Here is a 17,303-nt window from a genome sequence, read left to right on the forward strand (position 1 = left end):
GTAGGGTTCAGATAGTGAAAAATATTACTTATTCATTCTTAGATGGACAATTTAACATTGATACTGTCTTATATGAGAAGGGCGTCACATAATGAATGTCAGGGATAATGCAGTGCAGGTATTTTATTTGGACTTATAATGGAGAGAAAGTGTATTCGAGCACATGGTAGATTTCTTACCATTGTTTGGAGATGATGCGAGTTTTATTTTAGTTCAGTCATTTTTAAGCTTTTGAACATATAAGTTTATGTTTATTTATACTTTGCTTAGAAACTATACATATGGAATTACAGTTTTAAGAAAATTCCTGTGATTTATTTTTTCATTTTATTTTGTCTCTGGAAAGTGCATTTTTTAATATGCTTAAATGCAGTCAGTAAAATAAAAAGCAATGAACAGGTTAATCCCCGAGATTCAAGGATTTATAAGTTATTGATTGATACGGTAACTTTAGTTTACTGGTAGTTTTAGTGTCCGGTCCGGTATCTTGAGAGCCTCTCCTGACCTGGGTGTTATTTTCCAGGTGGCCTCCAGAGATCCGCGACCTCGGGGACACTCGCATCTCTCCACCTCAGAGGTCGCCATCGCTAGGGCACTTCTCACCATACCCGACCAATCAACTACTTATTCTCCGGCAACCCCATATAACACCTCTACTCTACCTATGTACAGTATCTCCAAAATTCCCCTTCACTCTTCTTCCGTGGTTAATAGTTGCAGTGGTACATCCACTGCCTCAAGTGTGAGCATTTCAAGCTCCTCGCCCACACTCACACCATCAGTGTCGGTTCTTAGGGGTTCCTCTTGCCCAGAATGTGGTAAGATGTTCCGTGGGGATTACCACAAGTATAACCTCAAGAAACACCTGACAATCCATGCAGGGTTACGACCTTATCCCTGTCCAATTTGTAACATGGCATTCAACCAAAAGGTCTCTATGAAGCGCCATTTTGCATCTGTGCATAAATTATTAGATCCTGTGAAAACAGTTGACCAGTGATTAACGAACTTTGCTTTTAGCAGAGGAAGAATAAAGGTGGGAAAATCTTTTGATACAAGTAAACGATGGAGAAATATTTTCTTATTTGAATTATTGGAAGTCTAGCAGCTTTCAGAGTGAGAGGAAGGTATGTTACCAGTGTTAAAGAATGGTATTTCCTTATGACATATACCATTGAAATATGTATAATCTGTAATTTGCTGTATTGCATATCATTGTTTAGCACTGAAATAGATCTGTGATGGATGTAATGTATATTTTTTGAGGCTAGTGACTAAAGGTTACTATCCACCAATAGGTCAGCATTCTTTCTTGAGTGACTGTGGTCTTGAAGGATTTTGTACTTTTAGGCATTTTTTCCAGTATGGCATTTAGTTAAGAGTAACAATTAACTTTTTTTGTTTACATTTTATGCTGACATAATTTTTTAACGCAGCTCTTTAATGTTATTGAGTTCATAACGCAAGTTTGTTGCTGAAAGTTCATAATTTTTCTAGTACCTGAATTACAGTCACATCTGTTGTGCTAGTAAAGCCCTAACTAGAAATCTGTAGTATTTGGAATATTTTGACTTAAGGACCTGTCTCTATTGCCCCAGGCACAAACACCCATGTCATATTTGGGCGTGTGTATGTTATTATTATTGTTATTATTATAGTATTGCATTGGTATTATGTAACCCATGTATGGGGGCTCCAGCAATTTTGAGGCTGTGTTCAATGTGAAAGCAGGGTAAGGAGGATTCTGTTCAGAGGCAGGAAGTTTCTTGGTGATGCTGTGCTGTTTTACATTCTCTGACAGTCATAAAACATCATTTAAAGCAATCTAATGCTCAAGGTTTAACCAGACTTATAGGCAGAGTTTGTCAACATCTGTACATGCTCCTTATATACACTTGCAAGAAAATTAGGGCTTAAAAAAAAGAAAAGTAAAAGGAAGAATTTTTTTTTTGAAATATATGTAAAAAGAAAAGAACTTTCTCCACTTGTACACACATCACACCAAGGTTGACTATCAACAATGAAGAAACTGGCTGGAAAGTGGGTGGCACCAAAATTAGAAACATTATTATAGCAGAAGGTCAGTAGATGTAAGTCGCTGACTATTTTTAGTTTGAAAGAAGAGCATACACCAGATAAGGAAGAAGTTAGAAAGAAAGGAGAAGTGCTTACTAAAAGATTACTGGAGGCTTTGAAATAGCCAGATGCGTTTCAGTGATAAAAAAAGGAGAATAATCTGTGGTTATAATCAAAGTGTAAGGGGAAACCAGTTATGGTCATGTTTGACATGGATTTCTCTAGTCAGGAGTTAATTAGGAAAGCTAGGAAACTTAAAGACATTGGAATTCAGTGAGTTATTCATCAAAGGTGACAAATCAAAGGAAGAAAGGGAAAGAAGCAAAGAATATAGGCAGAAGACAAAACTGGAGATACCAAATGAGGCAAGAAGATGGAACATCCCTGCCAGCACTTCATAGAAGGCAGGAGTGTTAGGAGGCGATAATGTCGTACTGACAGTGATGTATTCAAGTGTTCTTGGATTGATGGTTAATGATAAATAGCTGGAATGTAAGCATTGTGTAAGGAAAAGTGGAGAATGGGCCACTTAGACAGTTTCCAGTAACTGTAGGGAAGAAATACATAATAGTGTTAATACTATATACTCCTCCAAAACATAGAAGTAATCCAAACAGATATACGGTGATAACAGTGGAGGAACAATCAGAATGGTATATGAAACATTAAAACATATTTTTCAGAAAAGGTAAAGAACTGCTGTTGGGGGATTTCAGTTAAAATGATATAGACAGGAAATGGGATTCATGTATTGATCAGAATGCATGGAGAGTTGAGTTTTTGAGCGCATATATGAAATTTTATTCAAACATGTCACTGAAAACACTAGGATGAGAGAGACTGGTATACCATTATACTTAGATCTTGTCTTCACTCATACTGAAATAGATTTTGATATTACACATTGGAAAAAACAAGTGGGTGTCATGGGGATTGGCAAAACCCATGGGCAAAGGTGATGTCGGTTTCGCAAAGACAGGTGTTCACTGCCATTCAGTTTCACTGAAGGGGTGCCCAGAGACGTCTTTACCAATGTCACTGGCTGGGCCGCCTTGCGCGCAAGCCTGGCTCTGCTAAGGTCCATTTCCTGTTTTGCAGAGCAGTTCTCTGTCACCTGTTTATCAGATAATGTTGTTGGGGTGCCAGGACACTTATCTTGCAACTGTCTTCCTGCTGCCAGCTGTGCAGGTGACTTATACCCTCTCTTAGGGTGTTGTTGAGGTATTGGAGCATAGCCTGAGTTGCTTTTTTGTTGTGCAGGCTACCTACAACACCCATGTTGCTCCTCAGCACCCATTTGGCTTCCTTTACCTCTTCTCTGGCACATCCAATGGACTGCGGAAAGTGGGCTGAGGAGATGCGGGCCATGATTTCCCCCCACCCTTATTTTTTTCTCATAGAAAGCTTCCATCTCCTTGCTGTCTCGATTGGTTCACCCATCTGAGGCTGTTTACATGGGTGCACCCCATCTCCTGAAGAGGGTGAGCAGCCATGAGATGACTTGGGATTCTCCTGCACATGTTTGAATCCTACTCACTGCATTATGTAACAAGTGCAATGAAAGCAGGTAGTCTGTCCTCACTCATATAAAAAGTGCCCTTTCAAAGGAGAGGGGTGGCATCACTTCTATCTCAGTGTGACCTGCCTCCAACTGCCCTGCAAGCATCCCCACACTGCTGGGTGCCTGCTGCCCAACTTTCATATCACATGCTTAACCCTATGGTGTAAGAAAAGTTAAAAGAAAGCATTTGAACTTAAATGTTGCTCAGTAATAGGTTACTTTCAGTTTAACTTTTTCAGCATTAACCTGACACCACTTCACCCCTGTTTGTCTGTTAAATATGCCACCATGTCATTAAACACATTTAATAATCCATCAAAGTACTCATTCCACCTCATTTTTCCCTGGTACCTTTTGCTGTTTCCAATGATAGCAAAGGAGCTTAGGGGCAAAGGAAGAATGGCCTTCTTGCTCATTCACTCTGTAGCAATTATGTGTAATGCACTGAAAGTAGAAACCCCTATCCACAACCAGGCCTCTGGGACAGTTTTGTGGTTTCTTGTGACTGTATTGTCTACCTGTAATTAGCCCATTGACAGCATGTATACCATTTTGATCCAATTTGTTCAGTCCTTCTCACACGTCATACCATCCTGAATGCTCAGGCCCTGATAACTCAAAACATCTTTCTGTCTGTTTTTCCTTCTTATTTTTGGTTCCCCCTCTTCTTTTTTCCTTTCACTTGTTACATACATACCTTTCTAGCCTGTTTTCCCTTAGTAATCACCTATTTATTTCCAAGCTATTGTAGCACACTTTCTTCTGCTTTCTTAAACATACTTTTCTTGCTACCCCTCCTAACCATACTTTTCTTGCTACCCCTCCTCTTTCTTATCCTATCATTTCCTGTTATATCTTACTTTATCAATCATAGCCTTACTCCATATTATCTTCAAGTATGTCATTTCCAGCACATTCATCATCTTCTGTACCTTTAATTTTGGGCATCTTCCTGACTGCCTTACATGAGGAACAGGGCTACATACATATACCCATTTTTCCTCTCACAGATAGTGGCCTCTCTTTTTACCTGATGTACAATGTATTCAGGACTTCTGCCTCTCTCATCCACATTATGGTTCGTATCAAGTCCCCATAATCCCATCTGCAACCATGTCCACTGCCAGATATTTTAAACATCCCACTTTCTCACACTCACATTGACATGTCTTTCTTCCCTGATAAGTTTACTCTTATTCACAGTTTTGCTCAACTTCCTCCTGTCACACACACACATCCAGAATCAAGCACCAGCTTCTGTAGTTTGCCAAGTCATCAGCAAACAGCAGCTAACTAATCTCCCAGGCAACCCCCCACTCTAACCTGACTCCAGACCTGCCACTCTCTGCAAAGCTCTCAAATTTACCTCCCTCACCATCTAAACCATAAATAGGCTAACCAACCATGGTGACATCACACACACCCTTGATGTAGACCCATCCTCACCAAAAGCCACTCAACCTCTTCTCTTCTTTCTCGCACAGACACCTTACTCTCTTTAGAAATATCCTCACTTCTTTTTCATAGCTTTTTTTCCCCACATCACAGTATTGGGTTTAATGTTATATGAAATTGTTTATATACCCGCTTTGGTACTCTGCCATCCTTCATAGTACAAAGAGAAACTGATAGCCTTATATGAAATTTCTCTTTTGGGATGAAGAAGGATTAGCCTGCGAACATGAAATTTGGTTAAAAATCACTCAAACTTCAGAAAGATAACAAGACTAGAAAACTGAGGGTTGAATGAAGTACGAAAATGTAGCATAATGTTACCATTGATTGTAACTACAAAACTTAGGTGCCTTATTTAAAAAAATTAGAATATAAACCTTTACATCAGTAAAGTTTGGTTGTGGTTGCTGATAAAGACTTAGTTGATTGATTTTAAGACCATTTTACTATAAGAAATGGCTCTCCAACCACAAGGTGAAATGCATGCTTAACAGTAGTACTGTACTTTATTGTACTAGTTTCAGCGGTCTTTACATTTGTATACAGTATTCAACAGTACACTGTAATGTTTAAGTATTTTCAGATTTTAACAACCTCAGTAATGAATTTTGAAAATAGCATTGATGATATCATCTCATATTCTAAACTTAATGTTATGCACATGAATATAATGATCAAGAGTACCCTTTTCTTCTGTCAGACACATCTTACATTTCTATCTTCATCACATCGTATTTCATATTCCTGTCCATTTTTGTATCCCCGTCTGAATCTTGCCCCCCTTCCTTTTTTTTTTTCCATATGTGTGAGAGCCAACACCTTAATGTATAGTTGACTTTCATATTTTGTCTTTCCAGTAGCTCTCTGAAAAGTTCCTTTAGACCATACTCTTTATCTTTCCTTTGTGTTTAGGTACATGAATGTGTACCACATTCCTCCTGCACCCATCTTTTTCTTTAGTATTGCATATTCTTTTCTGGCCAGCCCTACATTTGCAGGTACTTGGAGGAGTGAAACATGCTTTCTCTACTTTCTGATACATCCTCATCCATGATATGGTGTCCTGTCATGTTTATCAAGAGCACAGGTAGATACAATTATTATCAGAATATTGTGTTCAGAGCTCAACGCTTTCTTTTAAAGCCCCATCAGTAGCAACTGTCAGCCTGTTATGAAAATTCAATTATTGATTCTTCGTTATTCAAGGACTCATTTCTACTCACCACAAATCCTATTCCTCTTCATTCCTTGTCATGGACACTTCCGGCACTATTACAAAGTTCATCGTCTTTCTTTAAATCCACGAATCTTTTCAAGCGCAAAAGCCTTTGCTCACTCACTGATAACATTCACTCGAGGATCTGGTAATAGCGTACAATCAGTATGCAGATAACTAAGATTACTTTACCATATTATCATAAATGATATATCTGATAACTTCTTCCTTAGTGCCACAATCCCTCACAAGGGATGCAAATGCCTTGTTCCATTTCCCTTTGGGTTTGCTCATTAATTAATCATTCATATACAGCATCATTTAACCACTTTATCTCTGAGTATTTGAATTGTAATTTTACATTCATTTGGTTGATCATATTTCACAGCTGGACTATTTGGGTGCATTAGAAATAATCTTAAGGGCATTATTTGGAATTACTTCTGATACATTTTCTCTAGTTTTCCTAATTGTAGCCACTTATTGAGAAGCATAGCTGCTAATGCTTTACTCCAGATGGATCAAAGCTCTTCATATCCCAAATTGAGGCAGGAGTATAGTCATGTCAAACATTTTAAAACATTGTCTCTTTTTTCAGACTCCCCTGCGAGGTACTTCACCACATCATTAATTGCCCTGTCATGATCATGTGGTGTTATTCACCCATTTTTTTTTTCATAATCACCAACTTCTGACTTCACCTCGGGTAGCTTTCTTCCTGGAAGCATGTCTAGAGTTTTCTCATTGGTGATCAACATTACTATGAATTTATGTTACCTAACTGTAGCCTCCATATAGCTCCTGCAAAATCTTTTAGTCATCTGTCTTAGATAACAATATCAATTGCATGTCCTATTTGTATTGTACCAGGTGGTAGGTTCTCCTCTACGATATAATTCCTAATAGTATTAGAAAAGGTAGGCTTGAACACTTTTCCCTGTGGGGTTCCAAATTTTTCATTATTGTTCTCTTTACTACATACTCAGACATTGCATCTGTTCTGCCATTTAAATGACTCTTTGCCCACTCTAGAATATTTATCCCACTCCCCTCTTTGCATATTCTTCCAAGATGACTAGGATATTAGCTTTACTGAATGCTTTCTTAAAGTCAGAGAAAATGGAGAATTTGTTGCATCATTTGTGAAAATTTTGGCATTGGCTATACGTGTAGATCTTTTCTCTAAGGAACCATTCTATATACCTATGAACTTCACTTATCCTATCCGACAGCCTGTTTAAAAGGACATTTTGTTGAGGGGAAGAGGGGGTCAAAAGAATAGGGAAATGAACACTTCATGAGAGTAACAGTGGAAGTCAACAAGTGCATGGTGCCAGTATTTAGAAGTATGCCACTGAATTATGTTTTTTAAGATAAAAGGTACTTTGAAGTAAACCATAAAGTTTTAGTTTTTTTTTTTTTAGGAGTAAACACTGTTATTGGTTAAAGAACATTCCATGTGCTGAAATACCTTTTACCCAAATGGAATACAAAACAAGATCACTTTGATTTTACCCCCATATGATAAGGTTTTGGAAAGAGGGGCAAGGGTGAAGTCTGTTAGGGATGAGAGAGCTTGGGAAGTGAGTCAGTTGTTGTTCGCTGATGATACAGCGCTGGTGGCTGATTCATGTGAGAAACTGCAGAAGCTGGTGACTGAGTTTGGTAAAGTGTGTGAAAGAAGAAAGTTAAGAGTAAATGTGAATAAGAGCAAGGTTATTAGGTACAGTAGGGTTGAGGGTCAAGTCAACTGGGAGGTGAGTTTGAATGGAGAAAAACTGGAGGAAGTGAAGTGTTTTAGATATCTGGGAGTGGATCTGGCAGCGGATGGAAACATGGAAGCGGAAGTGGATCATAGGGTGGGGGAGGGGGCGAAAATTCTGGGAGCCTTGAAGAATGTGTGGAAGTTGAGAACATTATCTCGGAAAGCAAAAATGGGTATGTTTGAAGGAATAGTGGTTCCAACAATGTTGTATGGTTGCGAGGCGTGGACTATGGATAGAGTTGTGCGCAGGAGGATGGATGTGCTGGAAATGAGATGTTTGAGGACAATGTGTGGTGTGTGAGGTGGTTTGATCGAGTAAGTAACGTAAGGGTAAGAGAGATGTGTGGAAATAAAAAGAGCGTGGTTGAGAGAGCAGAAGAGGGTGTTTTGAAATGGTTTGGTCACATGGAGAGAATGAGTGAGGAAAGATTGACCAAGAGGATATATGTGTCGGAAGTGGAGGGAACGAGGAGAAGAGGGAGACCAAATTGGAGGTGGAAAGATGGAGTGAAAAAGATTTTGTGTGATCGGGGCCTGAACATGCAGGAGGGTGAAAGGAGGGCAAGGAATAGAGTGAATTGGAGCGATGTGATATACCGGGGTTGACGTGCTGTCAGTGGATTGAATCAAGGCATGTGAAGCGTCTGGGGTAAACCATGGAAAGCTGTGTAGGTATGTATATTTGCGTGTGTGGACGTATGTATATACATGTGTATGGGGGTGGGTTGGGCCATTTCTTTCGTCTGTTTCCTTGCGCTACCTCGCAAATGCGGGAGACAGCGACAAAGCAAAAAAAAAAATGATAAGGTGGCATACCATGTGTGATTCCAAATAGTAATGTGTGGATGAGACATTGCAAGATACATATCTTTTGTGCTCAAGCTGTTAGTTTCTGTTATGAAATTTGTATTAACTCACTATGAGTATATTGTATGTAAATATATATAATTGGCTGATAGAGTTTCCCAGTTTTATTAAGAGCATAAGTATAATAATGCTATTTATTCAAAAGTAGAAGTAATATAATGGTATTAGAAATCTTCAAGAAGTAACCTGCGGTTACATCACCCTTTCTTTGGTTAACAAAGTGCATTGCAATAAAACTTCTAGTTACTGACTTATGCCATATATTCATTTATGTGATCTTTTTTGTTGAGAGATGATACCTATTTTGGATTTTAGACAGTGTAGGATATAGTGTCAACTAAGTGATGTTGCTCCTTAGTGTTTCTTAGTTTATAATGGCAATTATAAGTATGTGCATACACTGTAGGTGTATTTGCGTTCACAGATTTATGTTTGATTGTCTTACCACCAAGGTTTTTTGCTTGCCTGAAGTTACACCGGGATTGGAAAATCATGTTCAGCAGGGTTGTATCATTGTTAGTCTTTTTTTGGAACTTCTCATACCAGAAGAGTCTATCATTTCCCTGCTTCTGATTGTAGCATATCCTTGAAGCTGAAGGAGCCCCATAAAAGGTGTTGTAGGGTTATGTAGTTGATGAGAATTATGAGATTGACAGCTGTCTGTTTTCTAGTATTCTCAGTAACAGAGTTGAAAGTGGAGGCAGTCACATATATGATACACAGTATTTTTATAAAAACATGATGCAGACAAACTGTAGCTTCACCATGAAAAAAAAGTTTTTTTTTTCCAGAACAAAGACTTGATGTTCATATAGAGACAGATTTTAAATGTTTAATTGAGGAACAGTATTGGAATTTGGAAGATTATCTTTAATTAAAATATCATGAAAGTACATGTTTTAACTTCTTGAAATATTGATAAGAATATGGTTGGATTGAGTGTTACCAAATGGTAAAGTAAAGGGACGGGAAGTTCTATTGGAAAATTGATGCCGATGGGGGGGGGAGTTGGGTGTTGCCAAATGGTAAAGCAAAAAGAAAAAGGTATAATGTTTTCTCAGATGTAGCAATATAGAACAAAAGTTGTTTAAAAGAAGATACACCCATTTTGTATAAAGAAGAGAAGCAAAATATTGGATTGAGATGATTTAATTATAATGAACAATATTAAAGGAGAGCAGTACAGTAAAAAGCTGGAAAGTGGATACCTAGGTAGGATATATTAAAGAGTATGGATAAAGGTTTAAGAAAAGAGCTCGGAAATTTGTTCAGTGAAAAGCAGGGTCCCATCAGAGTGAAGTAGAGAGTAAGTGACATGTATGAAGAAAAATTGAAGGGTGTAAGTGGTGAAAGATGGAAGCTGTGATTTAAAGATTCATTGTATTATAGACTTGTTTGAAGCTGGAATATCAGTGTTGCATGTGGATGGAGAAATGATAAATGATAAGAATGTATGTTGGAGGGGAAATCACATAGGGGGAGGCTTGGCAAATGATGGAATAGTTCAGTGTGAAAAATGAATACATGTGTTGCTGAAGGAGGTATGGTAGAAGGTACAGGAAGAGGTAGTGCACAGGTGTTTTTATGAATAATATACCTGCATGTTCCAAGATAATGTGCCAAAAAACTGGATGAATGTTTTGAAAACATTGTTAAGGTTAAAAATGAATGTAGAAACCATAGAACTGTTAGCTTCATAATCAAGAGATAAGTACGTTTTATCCTTTTATGATGTGAGAAGGATCTTTACCATGAGAATTTTAGCTAGAAAATATAAAAGAGAATCTTTGTAGGAATTTGGTTCGGGGGAATTTTGCTCTTCAGTGAGTTTCAGTTACGTGAAGCATGTTTGAGAAATGATTGTACTGAGTTGATAGTGTAAGTGTCTTGGAACACTGCTGAAGACGTAAGAGGGTGAAACTATTTTTATAAAAAAAGATAGGAATACTAAGAAATTTTATAAGTTTGTGACATTATTTAGACTTCACTGTAATAATAAGGGAGTAAGCCAAGGAGTTACAAAATACATGAAAAAATTTAGCTGAGATTATCCAAAAATGATGTAATAAATGCTGTAAAATCAAAGCAGTTGTCAAGAAGGGTAGCTTTGAATGTATATGTAGTTTGAATGACAGGATAAGAAGATACAAAAGCTATATTATCAGGACAAAACATGCAACATGGATGGTAGGTTGGAAGATTTCATTTATAGTTTTGAAAGGCTAAGACATTCCGTGAACTTTAGAAAGTATTGAAAGGGAAAAATGCAAACTATCACAGAGGGTGTAAAGTTGGTTTGATGAACATGTAATAGTAAAATGGCTCCATGTGAAAGGAGCTGTAATGTATTATCTGAGATTTAGTAGTTCAGTTCAGAGAGTGTACAGTGAATAAAGTATATTATCAGAGTGAGTTAAGTTATTGAGAAAGGTAGTTGATGAAGTATAGATGGAATATTTGTGATAGTTACATGGCAAGAATGGCTTTAAATTGATTGATTAAAAGAGTGTAAATGAAAGATGAGAGGGAGAAAGATGTAAATGAAAACCAAGGTTAAAGTAGCTGGATGGGATTGAGGAATGCATGTGTGAAAGGAATGCTTATTTTGAAGAATATTTAGCTGTGAGTGCATAATGGAGAGAGAAATGGATGTAAGTAGATTTACCTATATGAATGTAAGTAAAAGATGATGGAGGGTATAAGTAGATGAAAGCCAGTATTAACTCATAAAGACTGGGTGACCCAAAAAATTTGTCACTACATGAAAGAAAGAGTGGACAGATTTTATATTTCCCATCATAAGATGAAAGAAATACATGTAAATGTAAAGGATATGTACAAAAAGTGAGCCGATTTACCAGACATTGCCATGGTTTAGTGATGAATTATACATGTAGGTCCCATGGAGGGTGTACTCATTCAAATATTGTTTTCCTCTAAAAAAAAAAAAAATCAAAAGAAATACATATGAAAGTTCAGAATGTTTACAAACAGTTGACAGTGGTATAGATCTGAATCAAATACTCCACCTCCATGTGGGATGTTGGAGGAGAATTACATACGAATGAGCAAGCATGCTTTATGTGACAGTGGTATGGCTTTGAAATATGTGCATGGATCCATGTGAAGGGTGGTAGAGCACGGGTTGAAGATGCAGTGCAACAGTGGAAGGCATTACTTTGCTGCCACCTACATGGTCTGTATGTGGGAAGTGACCAAATCAACATGTGTTAGCCTTGCAGATGTCATAGCATTGACTGGCAGTTCAAAAGAAGCCCATGAAAATTAGCTCTCATACAATCCCTCATGGCAAAAATTGCAGGTAATGTGATGACTCCCAGTATTCGTACACAACAAATGTGATTCACCTTCTGTCATTTGAGTGATGTGTTATAAAAGAAAAAGAAAAGACTAAGGAGTGCTTGTGTGAAAGTAATGCATCTAAAGAATACATAATGATGGATAGGTACTGGGGTGTGTGTAATATTTCCTGTGAAGCATCCTGTTGTCTGTTAGGATAAGGCTTATTGGCTTTTGATTGATTGATCATATCACTAAGTGTACTGAACACTTGATTATGGTGTTTTCATCTTTGAGGTGAGATCCATTTAATAAGTAGGACCAGCTTAACTTGGACCTCCTAATTGACACAGGTACTTACTGTTAGTCACACAATGATCAGTTAAGCTGTGCAGGTTTGTGTTTTGTATGTAAGGCCAGTTCTTTCTCTTTGTAGCTACAGTACGTACTTCATTTTAGAAAACACACAGTTGGGATTTGTTAAAGAAGCCTTTTAAGCCATTAAAAACTCTATGAATATGAACTGTAAACAGTTCCATTCAGCCAGCTAGAAATATTAGCCATGTTTTCAGTTTTGGAGTTACTAATGTGTGTCAGTCAAGTTTGTATTAGTTTTCATATGGTGTTCATTAATCTTGTGCCTTAAACTGATTCATCCATAATGGTTACACTGTCAATTTTCTGTTAATCTTGTTTTGTCTGTAGGAAGAAAATTCTTTTTCTTTGAGGAACACTAAGTGTTCTCATTCTGTAGGCATATTTTTTCGTTACTTTCATCATAGCGGAGGTAGAAATATGCAAGGTACTTAATAATTCAATGTATATCAGGACTAGTTGCCTAAATTGTTTTCAAAGAACTCAGTAATTCACTGTATTTCATATCAAGTTGCCATAAAGGTTTCAATTTTTTTTTCCCCTCAAACTTTGGGGGGTTTTCATCACATTCTGATCTTTTCTTTTATTAAGTTTAGTAAGAAAGTTATAAAGTATGTTGTTCGAGATGCATATACCTGCTTACAACGATTTCCCACGTTTAAAGATATTAAGTCTTTTGTAAATAGACATATGGTGTCAATTTGTCATTGACATCCATGTTGAAGAATATTATCAGAAGATATTAACTGTCTACATACAATTTGAGTTCAAAGCTTAATGTAACATATCTGCATAGCTTTAACTGTTATTCAGTTTACATCAACAACATTGCAGCTTAGCAAATGGTCATTATTTTGCAGGGTGATGTCTTGCTCCCGGGCACAATGAGTGATGCTGTCTGTCACTTGTGTGGACAGAACTTTCTTGGAAACAACCGAAAAAACAACCTCAAGCAACACCTTGCCATCCACTCCGGCCTCAGGCCATTTCGATGCCACATGTGCCCACAGACTTTTGTTAGGAAGAGTCACCTTAAACGTCACCTTGGTTCATTACATAACCAGTATATGTAGTGATTGTTAGAATTATAGACAGTGAGCCAGATTAAGAAAAGATATTGATTTTGGTTGTCATGGGCAGTATGGAGGACAACTGGTGATGAGTACGGATGACCTGAGATTATTTCCTGCCGGCAGGGGTGCAGTTACCTCGGGGAGGGCGCAGCTATGGCCGCCCCATGGAGGGATGAGGCGGAGGGGGGCGAGGGCAGTTCCGTCTGCGGTGTGTGTGGGCGGGAGTTCCGTGGCAGGAGATCTCAGCGTACCTTCAACCTAAAACAGCATCTTAGCATCCACGCTGGGCTGCGACCCTTCCAGTGCCCCTTGTGTACCTTGGCCTTCAACAGAAAAAGTCATCTAAAAGGCCATCTTTTGGCCAGACATGGAACCACATTGCCTCAATAATGATTATGATAATGCACATTACAGTTATCTGTACTACTTAAAGATGATTTGTTTCTCAGGCATCCTGTTTGGGATGTATGTTAAGTTATATATCTTGGGTATCCCTATGCTAGACCTAATATAGTATTAGGGGAAAAAAGGCCTTATTTACTGGTGTGTCCTTTTTCATGTTACAGACACTGATGACATTAAAGCAACAGAATAGACCCAAATTAGGTATCTGGAGAATAACTTTTAATTTCAATATTGTGGTGGTCAATAAGAGTTTGAGTTGAGGCCTTGTGTTACAGAATGCCCTGTGCCACCCATCGCTTCTGCCCCAGCTGCTGCACCCTCCTGCCGGAGGATCAGAGGGAATTGACTGCCCAATATGTGGAGTCCATTTCAGTGGCAAGTATCACAAGTATAACTTGAAGCGTCATCTGGATATACATCGAGGTGTACGGCCATACAGTTGCAAACACTGTGGTCATCAGTTCAACAGACGTCATAACCTGGAGCGTCATATGGAGCGTGTGCACAGTCTCCTTTCTCAGCCACATGCATCTAACAATGCCAGTGTGAATGTAATGGATCAAGTGCACAGTCACCTTTTGCAGCCACCTGCTTCTATCAGTGCCCGAGTAGATGCAATGGAGCAAGTTCATAGTCTTACGTCTCATCCACCAACTTCTTCCAGTGCCAGCACTAGTGCTAGTGTGGACTGAGTGATCAGCCTTCATTCCCAAGCACATACTTAAACCAGTGATGACTCTGGCATGATATTTCAAGTTGCCAGTTGAATGCTGTACAGTAATATAGACAATGAACTTTTTTCTTTAATATCCCGTTAAGTGAAATTGATAGCTTGTATTAATAATGGATTATGCTCAGAAAAGGAAATGATTAATTGCTTAACAAAGAAAGGTTTATGTGAAAGAATCATATTTGATAATCCACATCAGTATTTAAGTGCAAGAAGAAGAGATAATGAAGTCTGTATGAGATGGCCTGTGGTGATCACCACTGAGATCTTTGCACTTTTCAGGGGGAGGGAGGATCGTACGCGCAGCAGGCGTGGCAATGGCAGCATGGGGAGCTGGATGGGTCGGTGGCTCGGACTGGCCAAGTACCATCAAGTGGCTCTAGAATTCTTGATGGAGAAGCCACCTGTCATCTTTGCAACAAAACCTTCCATGGACGCTACCAGAAATACAACCTAAAGAGACACCTGACAATCCATGCTGGAGAGAAACCATTTTTATGCCCATTTTGTCCCCATCGTACAAACCAAAAATATAACATGCAGCAGCACCTCCTGGTATGCCGTAGTCGCCCCAAACAAGAAGTGCCACCTCAGTTACATGGGCAGCATGCACCAAGTGAGTCACACGGTCAGCATCAACAGTGAGCTTGATATGCTGAATTATTCCAAGTAATGACCATGCAACCAGCTGAACAAATGCTGCACTAACTTTCTGGTGTGCTACCTGTTGTGACTTATTCACAACACTACTTGCACTGTAAATTGTTTGCAGATATTCCAAATCAAATGTTATGTTGAATTTATGTGCATGAGGTAGCACTGAAAAGAATACTGTTCATCTTAACTGCTTAGTTTTGGAAATAATGCTGAGTAAGCTTAAATAATATTTGGAACTTCTTTAACTAACTTGTGAAGAGTTATATTTGTTCATACTTTTAGCTTTAGTCTTATGATAAATTTTGCAATATGATTCTGATGTTTTATGTAGTATGTCTGGTTTAAGTTTTTTAATTCCTAAAGTGCAGTTTACCAAAGCAAAATCATCTTTTTTCAAATTATGTTTAATTGTGCTTCAATAGTTTTGGGTGATTGTAAGTTTCTTACCAGAAATCATTTTGATAAGGTATATATGTTACTGGACTCTGCCTGCTTGAGGTTACACCTCAGATGAATAGTTACCTTTGGCCAGGCTGTATTTTCATCAGTTGATGAAAGAGAGTACACTCTTGTCAAAGAACTTGTTTCAGTAGAGTCCATCCTGTCCCTGCTATTGGGTGTAGCACAGCCTTGGAGCTGTAAGAACCCCAGGAGGAGGGTTCTTGGGGTTATATGATAATGATGATAATGATAGTAATAATGGTTATAATAAAGATAATAAAAAGCCGTACTGAAAGTTAACATGATTAGGAAAGGAAATTCTGTAAAGAAATGTTGAATACCAATGACAGCATTTAATTTTTCTTACTTTTTTTTATCAAAGAATTATTATACAATATTTGTATAATGCTTTGATTTTATCTAAGGCTTTACCTTAACAACAGATCAGTTGGAAACTTTTCGGTTTCCATTGTCACTGCATACCAAACTACTGAATGTGACAGAGTATGTTCATTGTAGTATCCTAATGCTGTGAAGTTCTGCTAATGATATATGTAAATAAAGATATTGTTTTGCTTAGCTGTGTTGTTATTAATCCTGAAAGCTTTGCATTTATGGTAGAATATTTGCTACAAAAAAATTAGTAGCTTGTCTTTCAGAAAATATACTCATAATTGGAAATTTAACCTCATCCATGGTACAAAGTATTCTTTTATGTATACAGTTAAATTGTAAATGTTTTGAAAATTAATTTTACAAAAAGTTAAATCATTCACTCATGTTCTTAAGTAGGGATTTTAGAAGTTGCACCTGAAGTTACTAATGTATAAAGCTAAGAGATAAATCTGACAGTGAGATTGCATCTTGAAGTCGACTTGTTATAATGATTAGATTAACACAGCACTATAACCAGTAACCTCTATATAAGATATTGTATTAGGGATTTGCGTCTTCTGTTGCATAGGTTGTTAGTTGGTCCCAGTTGGCTAGGATGAATATCCTTGCTGTTTACTGCGGTCTGGAGTAGGGGCATCAGCTTAGATTGCCATGTTAAATGTAAAAATATTTCAAGATGGCCTCTGTTATTAAACATTATTAAAATACAAGACATAACCATTACCATTTTGTGCTATAATTTTTTTTTGCTTAGAATATTGTAAGTACTGTATAGAAATTTACATCTATTAGAAATTCATAATGAGATACCATATTGATAACTAAGGAGTCTACTGATGGAATGCATTCTTTACTGATGGGTACTGCTGCTTCTGAACTCGTGGCACCTCATAGTTTGGACCATTACATTAAAGTTTGGAGTAAATGAATGATTGGCTGTGACACCTGTAAGCATTTGGTCCAAGAGTATGTCAGTAAGCTGTGAA

General features: G+C 37.8%; 1 protein-coding gene across 18 annotated transcripts in view; it reads left to right on the forward strand.

Annotated features, from left to right (window-relative positions):
- The window catches only part of LOC139754722 (uncharacterized), a 258,484-nt gene that overhangs the window by 163,883 nt on the left and 77,298 nt on the right, over positions 1 to 17,303 (forward strand). Inside the window, exons 5-6 of one of the 18 annotated variants that reach the window (XM_071672408.1) lie at positions 14,369 to 14,468; positions 15,106 to 15,347. The exons of 12 other annotated variants lie outside the window; for them this stretch is intronic. In XM_071672408.1, the coding sequence (XP_071528509.1) occupies positions 14,369 to 14,468; positions 15,106 to 15,206 (201 nt within the window). In that variant the 3' untranslated portion in view covers positions 15,207 to 15,347. 5 more of the 18 variants (XM_071672362.1, XM_071672365.1, XM_071672379.1 and 2 more) reach the window with 5 other exon arrangements.

This window comes from Panulirus ornatus, chromosome 17, assembly GCF_036320965.1.
Source record: "Panulirus ornatus isolate Po-2019 chromosome 17, ASM3632096v1, whole genome shotgun sequence".
In the NCBI taxonomy this organism is placed as follows: domain Eukaryota; kingdom Metazoa; phylum Arthropoda; class Malacostraca; order Decapoda; family Palinuridae; genus Panulirus; species Panulirus ornatus.